At 33.6% G+C, this 18,799-nt stretch overlaps 1 protein-coding gene and 1 pseudogene across 1 annotated transcript; both read right to left on the reverse strand.

The window, feature by feature from the left end:
* Nucleotides 1-4,869: 4,869 nt before the first annotated feature.
* LOC129504984 (olfactory receptor 52E4-like) lies at nucleotides 4,870-5,814 on the reverse strand. The gene has a single exon (XM_055317903.1). It carries the CDS (start codon nucleotides 5,806-5,808, stop codon nucleotides 4,870-4,872), a length of 939 nt encoding a protein of 312 aa, XP_055173878.1. The 5' UTR covers nucleotides 5,809-5,814.
* Nucleotides 5,815-13,500: 7,686 nt separating this feature from the next.
* Nucleotides 13,501-14,443, reverse strand: LOC129505011 (olfactory receptor 52E1-like; annotated as a pseudogene).
* Between the last annotated feature and the right edge of the window lie 4,356 nt (nucleotides 14,444-18,799).

Raw genomic sequence — 18,799 nt, forward strand, 5'->3', positions numbered from 1 at the left:
AATAAAATACGTAGAAATAAACATAATCAAGTAGGTGAAAACTTTATACTCTGAAAACCGTAAAACACCGATGAAAGAAATTGAAGATGATGCAAACAAATGGAAAATTAACTATGCTTATGATTGGAAGAACAAATATTCTTTAAATGTCCACAATACCCAAAGCAATCTACAGATTTTATGCAATCCCTATCAAAATACCAACATTTTTCAAAGAACCAGAACAAATAATTTTAAAATTTATGTGGAACTACAAAAGACCCTGAATAGCCAAGACAATCCTGTAAAAGAAAAATACAGCTGGAGATATCATAATTCTAGATAATAATATTAAACTACAAACTGTAATACTCAAAACAGGGTGGAATTATCAGAAAAATAGACACATAGATCATCAGAAGCCCAGAAACAAACCAGTGATTAATTGGTCAATTAATCTTCAGTATGGGAGGGAAAAATATATGATGGGGAAAAATATTTTCAATAAATGGTGTTGGGAAAATTGGACAACTACATGCAAAGGAATGAAACTGGATTTACTTTATTACCATAAACAAAAATAAATTCAAAATGCATTAAAGACCTAAACCATAAAATTCCTAGAAGAGAGCACAGGCAATAATTTCTCTGACATCAGCAAAAGCAATGTTTTTCTAAATATGTCTCCTAAGCCAAAGAGGATAATAAAAGCAAAAATAAACCATTGGGACTATATCAAAATCAGAAGCAAAGGAAAACAATCAACAAAACTGAAAGACAATCTACTGAATGGGAGAAGATATTTGCAAATGACATAGCTGACAAAGTATCTGTATCAAGAGTTTATAAAGAACTTATACAATTCAACACCCAAAAACCAAATAATCCAATTAAAAATGGGCAGAAGACATGAATAGACAATTTTCCAGAGATGGGCAACAGACACTTGGAAATATGTTCATCATGACTTGTAAAAGGAAAATGTACATCAAAACTATGATGAGATATCACCCCACATCTGTCATAATGGCTAAAATCAACAACACAAGAAACAACAGGTATTGGCGAGGATGTAGAGAAAAAGGGACACTAGTACATTATTGGTGGGAATGCAAACTGTTGCGTTTGCCATGAACTGTGGTAACTATGGAAAACAGTATGGAGGTTCCTCAAAAAGTTAAAAATAGTACTAAAAATATCCAGTGGTAGCACTGCAAATAATACAAAACACTAATTCCAAAGAATATATTCATCTTTAGGATTATTGCAGGATTATTTGCAATAGCCAAATTATGAAACCAGCCAAACTTTCTATGGATGAATGGATAAAGATGAATGGATAAAGAAGATGCAGTATATATACAATCACATATCATTCAGCCATAAAAAAATGAGATTTTGCTATTTGCTACACATGGATGGAGATAGAGAGTATAATGTTAAGTAAGTCAGTCAGAGAAAGACAAATACCACTCATATGTGGAATTTAAGAAGTGAAACAAGCAAACAAAGGGGGGAAAAGAGAAAGAGAAACAAACCAAGAAATACATTCATAACTGTAGAGAACAAATAGATGGTTACCAGAGGGGAAGTGGGTGGAGTGATGGATAAAATAGGTGATGGGGATTAAGGAGTGCACTTATCATGATGAGCACTGAGTAATGTATAGAATTGTTGAATCACCATATTTTTACACCTATAACTAATATAATACTATATGTTAACAATACTTGAATTAAAATTAAAACCTCTAAAAATGTCAATTACTTTCCTAAATACCAACAATGAAAAAGTGGAATTTAAAATTAAAAACATAATACAATTTACAATAGCAAGTAAAAAATGCTTAGGTGTAAATCTTAAAACATATGTACAATATCTATATGAGAAAACCTGTAAAACTCTGTAAAGGGAAGGATCAAAGAAATAAAAAGAGGAGTAGTACATGTTCATAGTAGGATGACAATATTGTCAAGATGTTAGATCTTCCCAACTTGATGTATAGATTTATTATAATCCCAGTCAAAATCTCAGGAAGTTACTTGTGATTATTGGAAAATTGATTACAGTTTATATGAAGAGGAAAAAGATTTCCAGAATAGCCAATGCAACATTGAAGGAAAAGAACGAAGTTGGAGGTTATACTACCTGACCTAAAGACTTAGTATAAATCTGTATAATATAGACAACAGAATAAACAGATCAATGGAACAGAATAGAGAGCTCAGGAATAGGTCCCTCAAAATAGAGTCAACACATATTAAAGTCATCATAATATTTTTGGACTTCATAATAGTGTGTTGTATGTCACTGAGACTTTAATTACATTTCCTGATTATTAATGGCACTGAGATGTTTTATGCACTGATTTTCAATCTGTATATAATTTTCATTTTATTTTTTTATTTTTATTAAAATAGTTTGTCCACTAATACTGAATGGTTAGGTTTTTTTATCTAATTTTATTCTATTTTTTAAAAAGATTTATTTATTTGAGAGAGAGAGAGAGATTGAGACAGAGAATGCAAAAAGCAGGGGGGGAGCAGCAGAGGGAGAGGGAGAAGAAGACTTCCCGCCTAGTAGGGAGCCAGATGCAGGCCTCTATCCCAGGACCCTGGCATCATGACCTGACCTGAGCTGTAGACAGACATTTACTGGCTGAACCATCCAGGTGCCCATCTTTTTATCTAATTTTAAAACTACCTTGTGTATACTAAATGCAAGTGCACTATCATATAATTAATTTGCTAGATTTTCTTGAACTCTGCAACTTGTGTTTTTATTCTCTTAATTAAACTTTGGAAGAACAGAAGCTCTTAAATTTTATGAAATGCAGCTCAATAATTTAAAAAATATATCTGATTATTAATCTTTAATATAATGTCTCCTAGAAGATTTTTAATTTTAGGTTTTACGTTTAGATTTATGATCCATACTTATTTTTGTATAGGATGGAAGGTATAGATTGAGGGGCATACTTTTGCATATGATCACCCAATTGTTCCAAAATCTATCCATTCTATATTGAATTACCTTAGCATTTTATTTATTTTTTTTAAAGATTTTATTTATTTATTCATGAGAGACACAGAGAGAGAGAGAGAAAGAGAGAGGCAGAGACACAGGCAGAGGGAGAAGCAGGCTCCATGCAGGAAGCCGGATGTGGGACTTGATCCCGGGACTCCAGGATCACGCCCCGGGCCAAAGGCAGGCGCTAAACCTCTGAGCCACCCAGGGATCCCCTACCTTAGCATTTTATTGAAAATCAATTAAGACTATATGTGTGGATCTCTTTTAGGCTTCCTATACTAGTTTGTTGATTAATTTGCATTTCTTTATGCCACTACTTTATGCATACTGTCTTTATTAAATCCTCCAACTTTGTTAACATTTTTTCAAAGTTGTTTGGTTAGTTACCTTACATTTCCACATATATTTTTGAAACAGTTTTTCAATTTCTACAAGAGAAAGCCTGCTGGAAATTAAATTGGAATATGATTAAATCTAAATATCAGCTTGGAGAGAATAGAAATATTCACAATACCAAGGCTTGGATACATGACAATTGTGTATATCGCTCCTTTTATATATGTTCTCACCATTGTTTTTTGTTTTCTTTCTGAAAGTCTTACTTTTTTAAAAAAATAAAATGTGTCCCTAAATATTCTATCTTGAGGCTATTGCAAATAATATTTTTATATAATTTTCTAACAGAATGTCATTAGAATAAGAAATTTAAATGTTTGTATAGTAATCTGGTATCCTCTAAACCCACAGATTAGTTCTAGCAGCTTTTAGTATGTTATGTAAGATTTTTCTACATGGAAACACCATATCAATAGTAAATTTCTTTCTAACATCAATGATTTTTATTTCCTTTAACTGACCTTACTACATTGGCTGGAACCTCCAGGACAAAAGCAAGTAGACATTTTAAGAACAGAGAGCCTTGAATATTTTTGATAATAGAGAGAAAATAGTCTTTCTTCATTATGATGTAATCTATCAATTTCCAGAGGTTTTCCTTATCCTACTGGTGAGTTTCCTTCTCTTTCTCATTTTCTGAAATTTTTATCAGGAATTCATGATGGATTTTGTCAAATTTTTTTCTGCATTTATTAACATTGTATATAATTACCTTTGTTTGAAAATATGTTGAAAAGCATTAATTTATTTTTCAAATTAAAATTTCCCCTGCATTTGTTAGGTAAGTGCTACTTGGCCATAATATAGGATTATGTTATTTATCATTAAACTCAATTTACATAATTCTTAATACTTTTTGCAACTGAGTTTATGAAGGAATTTGATAAATAATTTTGTTTTCATGAATGCTTTCTTCTGGTTTTGTAGAGTTGGCAACATAGAATGAGTTTAACTCTTTCAGAGACTCAGTTGAGTGATAAATAGCATGCAGACTGCCATAACCCTCTGAGTGAAATTAAGAAATATCACCTAAATAAAAGTAATATTGGCAGATAAATAGGTAATTGAAGAACAGATTCCAAAATATTGGTGCATCAATATTTTGAAAAACTGAAGAATTTTATGCCACCAGAATCTTTTTTTAAACTGTACATAAATCTGTACATTTATCTGTACATAAATTTCACTGCTGGCATATTTACACACATTTGAGAATTTTGTTACATTCTTTACGAAGCCCCACAGTCTTCTTTCACCTTCAATGAGAAAAAGCAGTATGTAATCTATTGAAAAAGTGCAAATTACATAAAGGCATGATGAAGTGTGAATTTAGGAGACACTAATAAAGACTGAAGTGATGCCAAAGTGGCCCTTACATGATTCCAGTTTGGGGCACCTTGAGAGATATACAGGTTGAATGAAGGTCAGCCTAAAAGAATTGATTGATTTTTGAACACATTTGGATCACTCTTTCTTTACAAATATTTTCACAACTCGGTCCCGAATTTGCTTTGTCCTGACCCCATAAATGACTGGATTTAAGCAAGGGGGAACAACCACGTACAGATTGGCCAAGAGGATGTGAATGTAGCGAGGAATATTTCTGCCAAATCGGTGTGTCATAAAAGAGAAAAATGCTGGTGTGTAGAAGGCTAGGATGACACAGACATGTGAACCACATGTACTAAGTGCTTTGACTCTGGCATCCCTCGAAGGAAGACGGAAAACAGCTCGTAGGATCTGAACATAGGAAAGGGCAATAAGGATCAAGTCAAAAATCAGGGCAGCAATGGTAAATAAACCATAGATGATGTTGACCCTTATATTAGCACAGGCAAGACGGGCGATTCCCATGTGTTCACAGTAGGTGTGAGGAATAATGTAGTGTCCACAAAAGGGCAATCGTTTGAGAAGAGGGCAGAAGGGGATGACAAGGAGGACTGGCCTCCCCACTACAAAGGAGACCATGATGGCTACCACTCTGTTGGTGAGAATAGTGGTGTATCTCAGTGGATAACAGATAGCAACAAAGCGGTCAATTGCCATGGCCAGCAGTACGACAGATTCCATACCAGTATAGGTATGGATAAAGAACATCTGGATGAGGCAGCCTTCAAATCTTATCTCCCTGAAGTTGAGCCAGAATATAGCTAGCATCTTGGGGATGGTAGAAGTGGAGAGGCCTAGGTCAATAAAGGAGAGGAGAGCCAGAAAATAGAACATGGGTTGATGAAGACTCTGATCAGTCTTAATCACAAACAGGATTGTGACATTCCCCACAAGTGCTATCAGATAAACAACAAAGAAAGGGAAAGCAATCCATATATGGAAAGCTTCCAAACCAGGTATACCCAACAGAAGGAAGGCAGAGGGATATGAGGCACTGTCATTGACAGAAGACATCCTGCTGAGAACTCTTGGAAAATACTCTATGGTCTTCTTCAGTATTTCTGGGGAGACACAAGGGAATATATATGGTGATTGTAAATATATAATGGTACACCAACTAGACACTTACAAACATAATGGGAAAGAATGTAAGGATAATTGGCCTTTAAATTTAAATTATTGACTATTCCATGTAATATTCCATGGAGACTGTGAAAGTTAAAAATAGTCTTTTCTGGCGGTAGTGTGTTGTAGTGATCCATGATCATCTTTATCTCATTCTTTTGTGAAAATCTCATCTGTATTTACTATTATCAACTGAAAACCCTTTCAGTAACCAAAATTTGTATTACATTTTCAAATCAACTTGGTGACTTAGTTGAGTGGATATGTAAGAGAAAACTCTACAAAAATGCTATGGAAAAAAAGAATGAGGAATTGGAATGAGAAGAAACTTTTGATATGATGATCAAGAAGATATCTACTTACAAGGCTTATTTGTCTATCATAGTGCCCTCTTTGTTAGGTGTTACCTTTCCCTTTACTTGCCTTAATAAGACTGTATTTATATTTTCATAAAACTGTGCATTTAGGCTGTAATGAACTTATTAGTAGTGTTTTCTACTTTTACCATCAAAAAATTCACCACATAAACAATACAAAAAGAGAGATAATTGTAGTACATGTAAAAAATATTCATTAAATTCGGAATCTAGATGTGATATTTTTAAGATAAACTTTTAGCAAAGTAGGAGAAAAATAAAACTTGTTCAATTTAGTGAAAGGAATATGAAAAACCCATATAGTGAGTGGTGAAACACAGAAAGGTTTGTTTCTGGGGTTGAGAATAAAGTAAGCATATCAACTACCATCAATTATATTTAATATTTTACTGGAGGTTCCAACAAAGTCAATATATCAAGAAAAAGTAAATAAGAAGACATTAAAATTGGAATGAAGGAAGTAAACTTTCTTATTCATAAGTGATATGAACACTTACATAAAAATCAATAAATTTAGGGATGCCTGGGTGACTCAGCGGTTGAGTATCTTGCTTTTGGCTCAGGGCGTGGCCCCAGAGACCCAGGATCGAGTCCCACATTAGGCTCCCCTCAAGGAGCCTGCTTCTTCCTCAGCCTGTGTCTCTGACTCTCTGTGTCTCTCATAAATAAATAAATAATTTTTTTAAAAAATCAATAATTTAGAACTAATTATTTAGCTTACCAATTAATCAGATACAAGAATCAATACTTTTCTGTAGACTTCCAGCATACAATTAGAAATTAAAATTTTAGGGATCCCTGGGTGGCGCAGCGGTTTGGCGCCTGCCTTTGGCCCAGGGCGCGATCCTGGAGACCCGGGATCGAATCCCACATCGGGCTTCCGGTGCATGGAGCCTGCTTCTCCCTCTGCCTGCGTCTCTGCCTCTCTCTCTCTCTGTGTGACTATCATAAATAAATAAATAAAAATTAAAAAAAAAAAATTTAAAAAAAAAAAAAAAAGAAATTAAAATTTTAAATTAAAATTTTGTGAAAATTCACATACCATTTATAATGGCATCTAAAGCATGGAGTACTTAACAATAAGCACTTAAAATTTTAAAAGACATTTTAAAACATACAACATGTCCATGGTCTGGAAAACTGAAATATATTAAGATGTCAGTTCTTCCTAACTTGATCAATAACTTTAAAACAGCTTCAATTAATACCAAGAAATTTAAGCTTTTTCTAAAATAATTATAAGTTATCCTAAATTCTTTGGAAAAAGAATAACAAGACAGAGGTACTTATAGTAGACTTCAGACTTTAAGAAGTTCAAGGAAGTGTGCTAATTGCACAAAGATGGACAAATAGATAAATACAGCATAATAGAAAGAACAGAATAGACATAATTTCCATCATCAGGTAAATTTTATAAAGTGACCAATGTAGTAATTCAGTGTAGATAGGAGAGTTGTTCCTACCAACAATAATGGTGCAACTAAATATACTTATGGAAAACAAAAAAAGAATCTTGATTCTAGCTTCACAACAAAATCAAATATTAATTACATTTCTAAAATAGACATAGATGTTGAAATAAAAAAAAGCAACTCAAATTCTAACATGTATGAAGTCAAAGGAAGGAGAATATCTTTGCAACCTAATGGAAAGTGATGGTTTCTTAGAACACAAAAAGCAATAACCATAAAAATATAGCCTCTTAAATGCTATTAAATTTTAAAACTTACTCTTAAGAACATGAATTTAGAGGTCAAAGCCAGGGAAAAAACAGTCACAACCTCTTATTTCTGTAAAAGGATTTGTGTTAAGAGCATATGACACTGCTTACAGCTAGCAAATAACCAGTAAAAACTGAACTCCTAGGAGCCTTCTCAAGATGAGTAAAAGTATGTGTCCACACAAAGACTTGTACAAGAATCTTGGTAGCATCAATAGTGAACAGACAAATAAATTTTGAAATACTTATACAATGAAATTCTACTCAGCAATAAAAATGAATTGACTATATGTGTGACAATGTAGATGAATCTATATCATTATAGTGAAATATCAACTGCTACTAATTACTAAAGAGTACTAATTAAATAACTTCATTTATATGAAGATCTAGACCATACAAAGAAAATGGGAACTTCAGCACATGGCTGTCTCAGTTGGTAGAGCTTGTGACTCCTGATCTCATGGTTGTGAGTTCAAGCACCAACTTGGGTGTAGAGATTACTTAAAATTAAATATTTAACAAAAATGGATACTGAAATTATCTATTTAGTGGTTGCCCAGAGTTTGAAAGGGGTCACACAAGGAAGGAACACAAAAGGACTTTTTGAGATGATAGAAAAATTTATATTTTTATAGAGGTATAGGATTTATAGATACATACACTTTCCAAAACTGTACAGATATTTTTATATTTTAACAGAATGCAAATTTTACTTAAAAAAATCAAATCCAAGGCTGGAGAAAATAGAATGTTTACAGTTGTTGACACTGAATACTGAGAACATTATGCATCTCTGCTTAGTTTGTAAATGTTTGAAATGCTCCATTGAAATGGTATAATATATAAATCTAGTTGAAATAAGTGTCATCTTTAATGTTTTATAAAGTACAGTATCATTTGCTTTAATAAAATATTCAGTTTGGGAGCTTATTTTAAACACAGAATATTTACCTCTCTAAAAATTCCCCAAATGTAAAATATTTCAAAATCCCACTCAAGGAGCATAATGTATAATAAATAATCTATGTTAAGTTTAAATATTCTGTAATAATTTTTGTTTCAAATAGCATTTAGCTTTTATTCCTGATATTTTCGTTTTTATTCACACTCATCAGCTTTTAAGTCAAATGCTAACTGTGGTATTTTCTTTATGATTATGTGCAACAGGTTCACTGACCAAAATCACTCTGGATAATGACAAATTTGAGGGGAAGTACACAACCACACAGCATGCTAGCAGTGTATCCTAGGATGTGTTTTACTCTTCTCTCTGAGCTTTCTTAAATTTATTATTTGTTTTGCAGTTAGTAAGGTATTTTTATGTTCCATTGAAATTTCCCAAACATCCTCAACATCTTCAACCAAATTTCAAATTACTCCATTATTAAAATTCATAATTTATTTTAGGAATCCAGAGGCATAATCAACCGAGAATATACCAATTGAGATGGTCTTTGAAATATATTTTTTCTCTAATTCAGATACATACATAGATAATTCAGATACATACATAGATATTATTCTCCTTTATTTGACTGACTTTATGTTACCAAAAGGTCAAGCAAAGAAAAAAATATTTACCAAACGCCAATACTCAATGCTTTATAAATATTCTCACTCAAATTTCAAAACGTATCTCTGAGGTAGCTGTTATCATATCAGATTTATAGGCAAACAAAGCTAAAGTGAAAAGAGTCCAAGGTGTTTGTCTTACATAACTCACAAACATTTGTTGTATGATTAGAAATTGAATTATGTGTCTGTCTCCCTATTATTAAATTTACCCTGGGCAAATTTAATACCACTGCTAAGGTAAATATAGAAGTAGGGATTAATTATAAATTAAAAATAAAAAAACTTCTATTCAGAATTTTGCAGTTATATAAAGCCTATAGACCCACAAAATTATAGAAATAATTGTCTAATTATTAAATATTCATGTTTTTTTCTTCCTGTCTCATTTCCTGTAGTGTTTAGCAGTCAGATCCTAAAATAAAAACAATATATGTGTTCTTCAAGTATAAGAAGAAAGAGTTTGACAGTTTAGACCACAAATTAAATGATCTAGAATTGGTGGGGGTCTAGAGTGATCCCAGGGCCAGGTAGAGGTCAGATTAGAAGGAAAGAAAAGTCTGAGGATTTCAGTGGTTTTAGCAACTAGAGCAATGGAAATATGTTGAGTTTTGGGGGAGTACACAAAGGAAAAGTTAGTGAATTTCAGGGAGCTATTTTTACCTAGGAAAAGTTGTTGTAATTAAAACATAGAAGGTATGACTTGACATTCTGTAGGACTATTTTATCTTCATTTGCTGTTGTGTTGATGATACCATCTGATAAGTACATCCCAGTTGAAACACAGGCATTACAGGCATGTAAAAGGAAATTTCAATGGTTTTGAAGTTTAATTAAAGAGAATCATAAATGTGAGGTTCATGGTGAAAGATTCTCTGTTAACAAAGTCAGTCTTCTCCTTAATATCTATGATTTTGCCACCATTAGGGATTAGTAACTTATTTCAATATTTTCATTACATTCATTTCAGTCTAATTCAGGGTTAAAAATATTTGACACCAACAATACATCATTAGATTATTGAGACTAGGTAGGCTTAATGCCAAAATTTCTCCACAGAGTACTTCCGACATTCACTGTCTATTTATAGACATTTGCCTGACAGATGAACCAGTGTGTCCCATGCCTACCCTTTCTCAAAAGTTGTAAAGGTGTGGATTTATTTGAAAGTCTCATGATTTACATTGTTTCAGACCCTGACCAGCACACAGACCCTCCTAGACTGTTTTTGCCAACTGATGTCCGCTCAGTGTCAAATTCATCTTTCTATCCCTATCAGAACCCACCTTCCTATTGTGACTGATTAAGAATCAGTTAGGTTGGTGTTCAGTGATGCTCTCTTTCAACCTAGGTAGAGGCATTGTCTTCCTTCACTCTCTCACATACTAATAACCTTTAGAAAGTCATTCCTTGAGCTTTATTTTACTTATCTGTAGAGGTTGAGATAATCATTGTATAAACTTCAAATAGATCTAGTGCTAATACAATAAGAGGCTGTATATATGGTGCCTAACAAAATGTCTTGATGCTATAACCTTAGCACCATTAGGTAGAATAATTTGTCATTGTTATCCATAGATGTGATTCTTGATGTTAATATTTGATTTTCTAAAAACAACACAAAGTGAAAAAAACACTATTAGCTTACTAATACTTTAAACATAGTCCATAGAAAGGACCGTGAAAACTGAGTCCTCACCATTCAGGCTAAGTCAAAAATTAAAAACTTAATCAAATTAGATTAGGAGATATGTTTTAAAGCATCTTCATAATATTCCAGGCAAGCATTGCTCATTTAGTTAGGGGACAAATGGTAAGACTTTTAAGACTCCTTTATCGAATTCCATTAAACTTCCTTCCTGAGATAAATATGTAAATTACTTTAATTTCATTCTGAAACACAGAATACATAGGTTGGATTTGATTCAACTGGAACAAAACAGGACTCTATCTCAAATGCTTCGTTTTTTATCACTCAAACTGAAAAACACTCATCTTTACAAAACCTAAACACTGGTTAATTCACAAGTAGAATGAATTTTGCAGCTCAGAGCGCAAAGGTCATTATCCTCACTACCACTTTGGTTTCCATGGTTCTGGCCTCTGATCACTCACCCAGGCTAACATCTGTAGGGAAGTGCTCCTTCCTGTGTGCTCCTTCTCTGTGGGGTAGCTGAAAAAAAAAAAAAGGACTTCCATCTGTGATATATCTGTAAGTGGCACTACTTGATGCAACTTTCCAAAACTCTCCTCAGTGTTCACTATGCTGAGCTGCCCCGCCCATCTCAACTTTTTCATGGGAGACCTCCCATAAGTATGAAAATATAACTTGGGCTACCTTCTCAGGGAAAATGTTATGCCTTCTCCTGCAGTGTCAGTCTGGCCTTTCTGCCCAGGATCTCTCAAGAAGACTTTATGCAGAGGATGTAGCTCCCGTGGGAAGGACATCATTGGTAAATCCCTTCAGGGACTGAGTATCTGGGGAGCTTGAGTCAAGCTTTCTGAAGCATCTGGGTTCATACCTGCTTCCAGGGAACTGAGAATTCTTTTTGTATTTGTCTCTTAGGCGTGCTAATTTTTATGTCATTCATTTTCATGTCCATCTTTTATATCTATTAATTTCCTCTATTTTAATTATAGTATCTTCATATTCAAAGTATATATATATATATATATATATATATATATACTATGTATGTCATCTTTCATTCTCATTTCTGAATATTCATGCTCACTGTGTTATATAATTCCATTTTAAGCTACATAATAATATGTTGACACCTACATGTTTTCTTAACCTTTGAGCACCTATTTCACAGTCTGTTTCTATATTAAATTATAGCAAAGCAGGTAAGGAAAGTGTCCTGAAACTAAATAACTCATTTAAAATCCTGTTACATAATAGTTGTAAAAATTACTTAACTTCTGGATCTCCACTTAACTCATTATAAAATGTGAACTACCCAAGAACCAAATGTAGTTCCTAGAACATTATAAAGGGTCAAGAAATATTAGATGCCATTATTAGTAGCCATATTACCTCTTGTTTCATAGAGTTCAATGATTCTTAAGTCATAAGAGATTGTGGAGTGCATCTTCCCATCAATACCTTATATAAAGAGTTCATTTTTCTTACTAATAGTATCTTATCCCTACTTACATGTAAAATTTACTTACTTGTTTTTGTCCATAGTCTTTTTTATATGCTCATGTTGTGTGTGTAGTTTACTCATCTGAGAAATGAGAGTTTCTATTTCAACTTTGAAAATAGTACTTACTCTAAAATAATGTTAATATGTAATATTATTATTGCTTCAGTTCCCTCAGCTATAATTTTTTTTTTATTTATGATAGTCACACACACAGAAAGAGAGAGGCAGAGACATAGGCAGAGGGAGAAGCAGGCTCCATGCACCGGGAGCCTGACGTGGGACTCGATCCTGGGTCTCCAGGATCGCGCCCTGGGCCAAAGGCAGGCGCCAAACTGCTGCGCCACCCAGGGATCCCTCCCTCAGCTATAGAAAGGGAAAAAAAAAATAGAAACTACTTATTGTAGTTGTAAGAATTTAAAGAATTAACACAAAGTCTTGAAAGCAGTGGCTGGCTCATAATATATGTCTATTTTTGTTATTATTTTTAAATTTTTATCAACTTCATGGAATTTTTTCATGTAAATGCTATTTTATTTATCACAATTTCTGGCATTTGTGATATGTGGTTGAAACTATGCTTATATTAAGTATTTATTATTGTTTCTTTTGGCTGACATTTTCTAAGATGGATGAAAGACTTTATAAATCTGTACATAGGATACCATCTTCCCCAAACATTGTACTGTGGCAATTTTGAGAGTAGAGAATAAGTTCCATTTTCTCATACTAGAGCCTCTTAATTTCTGAAGTCCAAACTTCATAGTTTATATGTTAAAATTCTAGTTACTTTTTCTCTTATCTGCCTAGTTCTGACCTCATAAATTACAGGGTTGAGAGCAGGTGGGATGATGATATAAAAGTTGGCAAGAAGAATGTGGAAGTATTGAGGAACATTTTGGCCAAATCGGTGGGTCATGAAGGAGAAAAATGCTGGAGTGTAGAAAGCCAACATTACATACGCATGGGAGCTACAAGTGCTGGGTGCCTTCATTTGGACATCCCTGGAAGGGAGACAAAAGACAGCATGGAGGGTATAGACATAGGAGATGATAATGGCTATGATGTCAAACACCAAAATAGAGATAGCACATAAGCCATAGATGATGTTTACCTTTATGCTGGCACAGGACAGGCGGGCAATGCCCATGTGCTCACAGTAAGCGTGGTAGATGATTTGGTGTCCACAGAAAGGTTATCTTAAGATGAGCAGAACAAAGGGGATTGCTAGGGATAGCTAGGGATCTCAGAAGGATGATCAATGCTATAATGGATACCACCTTGTTTGTCAACACCAGTGTGTACCGAAGAGGGTTAAAGATGGCCACGTAGCGATCATAGGCGATGGCCACGAGCACAGCCGACTCCATGCCAGTACATAAGTGGATGAAGAACATCTGAATGAGGCAGCCCTCAAAAGTGATTTCTCTCAAGTTGAACCAGAAAATGCCAACCATCTTGGGGATAGTGGATGTGGATAGGCCCATGTCAACAGAGGAGAGAATGGCCAAAAAGTAGAACATAGGATGATAGAGACTATGATCAGTCTGAATCACAAAAAGAATTGTAAGATTTCCCAATAAGGCTGTCAGATATATAACACAAAATGGAAAACCAATCCACATATGCATGTCTTCCAGCCCTGGAATTCCCAGCAAGAGAAAGAAATTGGGATGGAATTGTGTGTCATTAGAAGGCACCATGCTTCTGTAGAACTTGTACAGCTGCATAGACTAGATGTCTCCCAATGTTATTGATTTCCTACACAATGATACAAAAATATGTTTGAGGTTTTCTAATATCCCTGACCATCATGACATAACTGTGTGATTTTTTTTGAAAACTGAAGTACATGCTATTATTATTTTATTTCAACCAAGTTTTCAGATTTATTAGATTTGTTTCCATTCATTTCTATAACATAATTAAACTTTCATCAAGGACCAATAGAATATCATGTAAATGGCTAGATATTTGGTGTACAGATTATACATTGTTACTCTTCTTTAAAGCAGTTCTAGCTTAGGAATTAAAATAATAATAAAATGTATGGTTTCCCTGGGATTTTAGTGAGTACATTTTCCTTTTTTATCCCAAGCAACACCATCTCATAGTCAATTGTTATAGCCTGTGGAAGTAAAATTTACACAAAAACCTTTAAATGTGTGAAACCTAATGGAAAAAGCTGCTAGGTCAATTCTTATACTTCTTTCTTCAGAAACATTACAATTAAGGAAGACTGTATTAAATGCAGGAAATCCAACTTATGGTGTTTATAATACATACAATTGAGATTACTTCACCATTAGATTTTATAGTTGGTTGTTGAAAATAGCAGAAGAGATAACGATGAAACCATAAGAGCAATTTGGGTCAAAGCAGCAGTAACAATCAAAGGTTGACTTTGCATTACCATGTAAAGAAATTTAATTTGAATATTTTATGTAGTGTGCACTTTTCCTTATGAAGCTGTGGTAGGAGATATTTTTAATACCTGTGTAGAAACATTCAAAACAATAATAACAAAATAGTGCCAAGCTGCATTAAAATAAATTTAGTATCTATGTGTCATTAGCATTGTTTCTATTTCACATCATAAAAAGGTGTGACTTGAATTTTTGACTGGCTTCAATAGCTGTTCATGGCCACACATCTTTTGCTATTTTTCCTACAGTTATATCCTCAGTCTGTTTGCGTATATAGATACCCTATCTTTCAATTATTGAACTCCAAGTCGTACAGCCAGACCACACCTCACATTTTCCCCTCCCTCTTACAGATCTTTATTATCACCTCTGTTCCTGGTCATATCAAGTTCTGTAGCCCGTGGTTCATTCTTTTTCTTCGCAATTATGTATTTCCTGACAGTTTCACTTCTTCAACTCTCCAGATCAGATCCTTTCCCATCTCTCTGCACTTTTTTTTTTTTTTGCTGCTATCTCTTCATTCAATTGTGAAACCAACTGCCCCAAATTTAACCCTGACTTCTGCAACCACTTCCTTTCCAAGTGCTCTGGTTGCTGGAGCTAAACCTTGTTTTCAACACAGTGTCTACTGAAGTTTTTAATGTATTTACCTTTCTAGATCTTCACCAGCCTGTGTTAATAAACACAGCTTTGTGTCAACTTGTATATATTATTTAAGAATCCAGAAAGGGGGATGCCTGGGTGGCTCAGCAGTTGAGCATCTGCCTTTGGTTCAGGGTGTGATCCCAGGTCTAGGGATCAAGTCCCATATCAGACTTCCTGGGAGGAGCCTGCTTCTCCCTCTGTCTCTCTGCCTCTCTCTGTCTCTCATGAATTTAAAAAAAAAAAATCCAGAATCCAGAAAGGTAGTAATTATTGACACAATTATAATGAAGAGGAGAGAAAGGCTCTGATGAATCACAAAACCACTTAGTAACCCACCCCAAAAACATCAGAATTAGGATTTGGGATTCAAAGACCATACTAGTGACAATATGTCATGCTGCTTCCTAAGTACTTAACAAACTTAGTCCAAGGGCTATTTAAGAAATAATAATGTCATCGGAGTAGTATTTATAAATTTAAAATAGATTGAGTTGATATGATAGAATTTTTCATACAGGAGAGGGAAAGTCTAGATATTAAAGGTGCATAGCTGAGATGGGCACACTAACAGAATTTTCTGGATTACAAGACAACATGGTCACTTTTCACTATTTCCTTCATTATTTTTTCCTCCTTCTTTATGCCCACACTCTACTTCATTTCTGTGTCAGATTCCAACCACCTTTCAAAAATACCTGTTATATTTCATTAATGTTTAACATTATCATTTTTCTCATATTTTCTAGCAAATATTTACCTTACTGTATCCTAAGAAATTGAAAGAAGTGACTTCACAGATTTACGAGCACCTCATGTTTGGCTTCATTTTTGCCAGGTGGTTATATGTGTGACAACTGACTTGCTCTTCAAGGTTATCCCAAGTTAATGCAAGCAAGAAGTAACCAAAGCTCTGTATGAGTTCCTATAAATACACACTGAGAGAGGGTTTACACAGCAGTGATTTCTAATCCTGACTTTTCATAAAGCCTGTGGATTATTAGACACAAAAACAGATTCTAAGTTCTGACCCTGAAAATTCTGAGATATTAGGTATGGGACAGTACCTTATGATTTCTATAAATCTCCTCAAGTTAATCTGATTTAACTTATTCGACATTTGGAAACTGCTGAAGGATAAGATAATATAGATAAGCAATTATATATGAATTAGAATGTGTTTTAAAAATATAAGGGTGAATTTAATAAAACAGTGTGAATTACAATATCTTGTAGCCCTGATTTTACATGTCTTTTTCTCTCCTTTAAATCCTCAAAACAAAACATGGGCACTGATTCCATTGTGTACTATGATATTCTCAGGTTTTGTAGTGCTCTATCCCTTCCTCAACTAGAGTTATTTGTGAGAGAACTTTTGCTTTACTGAAGTTGTAACTTTCAAGCACTTTTTGAAAAGTATATATTAGGAGCTCTCAAAAGAATTATGTCAAAGAAGAATGACTAGTATGTGGTAAATATAATAATAATAATAATAATAATAACAATAACAACATTAGGTAGCTACTAAAGATTTTCTCAGGGTTTTACTGTGTTGATGTTCTCCTTTTAGAGGTGAAAGGAGAAGAAAAAGATAAATAGAATTGACCCAGACAAGACATTTTCTGCCTTTTGGAGTTTCTAGAGGTTCAGAGATTCTTAGAAACCTACTTATTCATCAACTCTCATTCAGAAGACTTCCATGAATTTCGCAATTATTATGCAAAACTATGGTTACCATGGAAAGGAATATTTTATTTTGTTGATCCTATTCATAGGAAGAATAGTAAGTTAGGTGGTCAGATCTTTTTCAGTTAACTGGATTATGACTGTTTTGGTGACAAGGAGTAAAAATAATAAATTTACATAGAAAAGACAGTGATTGGTAGCAATGATACATACTCAAGGGCAATAATTTGGACTCAGAAATATAGAAAGGGCTTTATGGGATTGCAGTTTGGGCCCACGTAACCAAAACTGACTTTATGATATGTAATAATGGAAAAAGTTCAGGATTTGGAGCTAATAAATTTTGTTTAAATCATAGCTCTGTTTCTTTCAAGCTGTCTATCAGTATTCTGTAGCCCTATTTCTTTAAAAAATATAGTCTCCACATATGGCAATGAAATGATACATATCTTGCAAATTTAATTCATGAATTATAAACAAATATGATAACATATTAGGAGGCCAACATAAATAAGGAAATTTTAATAATATAATTGCTAGATTATTTGAGTCTTTGTACTTGGTGTATATTGTCATATTGTTACCTTTCAATAAGGAAAAAAATTAAAGCAGCTTATAGAAATGAAATTTAGACAGACTATTGCTTAATGATTCTGGTATATATGGATTTAGATATGTTTGGAAAATTTTGGAATTGGTTTTATAAATGATGAGTCAAGCCTTTATTTTTTTTTTTTTGAGTCAAGCCTTTAAAAAAACTGTTTTTGTTTTTGTTTTTTTGTTTTTGTTTTGTAATAGCTTTGAAAATATAAGGATTCTAGATCTGGTATTTTTTTCTGCCAGTTATATGAAGGCATGAATTGTGAAATATTTATCTTGAGAGCTGAATGGAGAACAGAGGGGTATACAAAGTTGGGTAAAGTTCAGCAAGATAGATATAAAATGGTGACAGCTAAGAGAAGGCAAGAGAGACAAGATTGAAGGTAAAGTTACAACCATAGGAAGCAAAGGAAAAAGTAAATGGAATGACAAAGACTTAAGAAAGAACACAGAAAGCAAGTCAAAAAGGTATTTGCATAAGCATTCACACACATGCACATACCACTTATCCAAATATTTAAGAATGAGATTTATAAAGTCTTCCTCATAGTACAAACCTGAGTCTGCATAAATTATTATCTTGTTACACTCTGGGCTCATTGATACATTCTATATTCAGTGAGCTTTCCTTTTTTTCTCCATTTCCGTAATCTGTTTTATCTCTTTAATCTACATCTCAATGAAATGGCTTCTTCTTGCTTCTTT

The sequence above is a fragment of the Nyctereutes procyonoides genome, unplaced genomic scaffold (genome assembly GCF_905146905.1).
Source record: "Nyctereutes procyonoides isolate TBG_1078 unplaced genomic scaffold, NYPRO_anot_genome, whole genome shotgun sequence".
NCBI classification, from domain to species: Eukaryota; Metazoa; Chordata; class Mammalia; order Carnivora; family Canidae; genus Nyctereutes; species Nyctereutes procyonoides.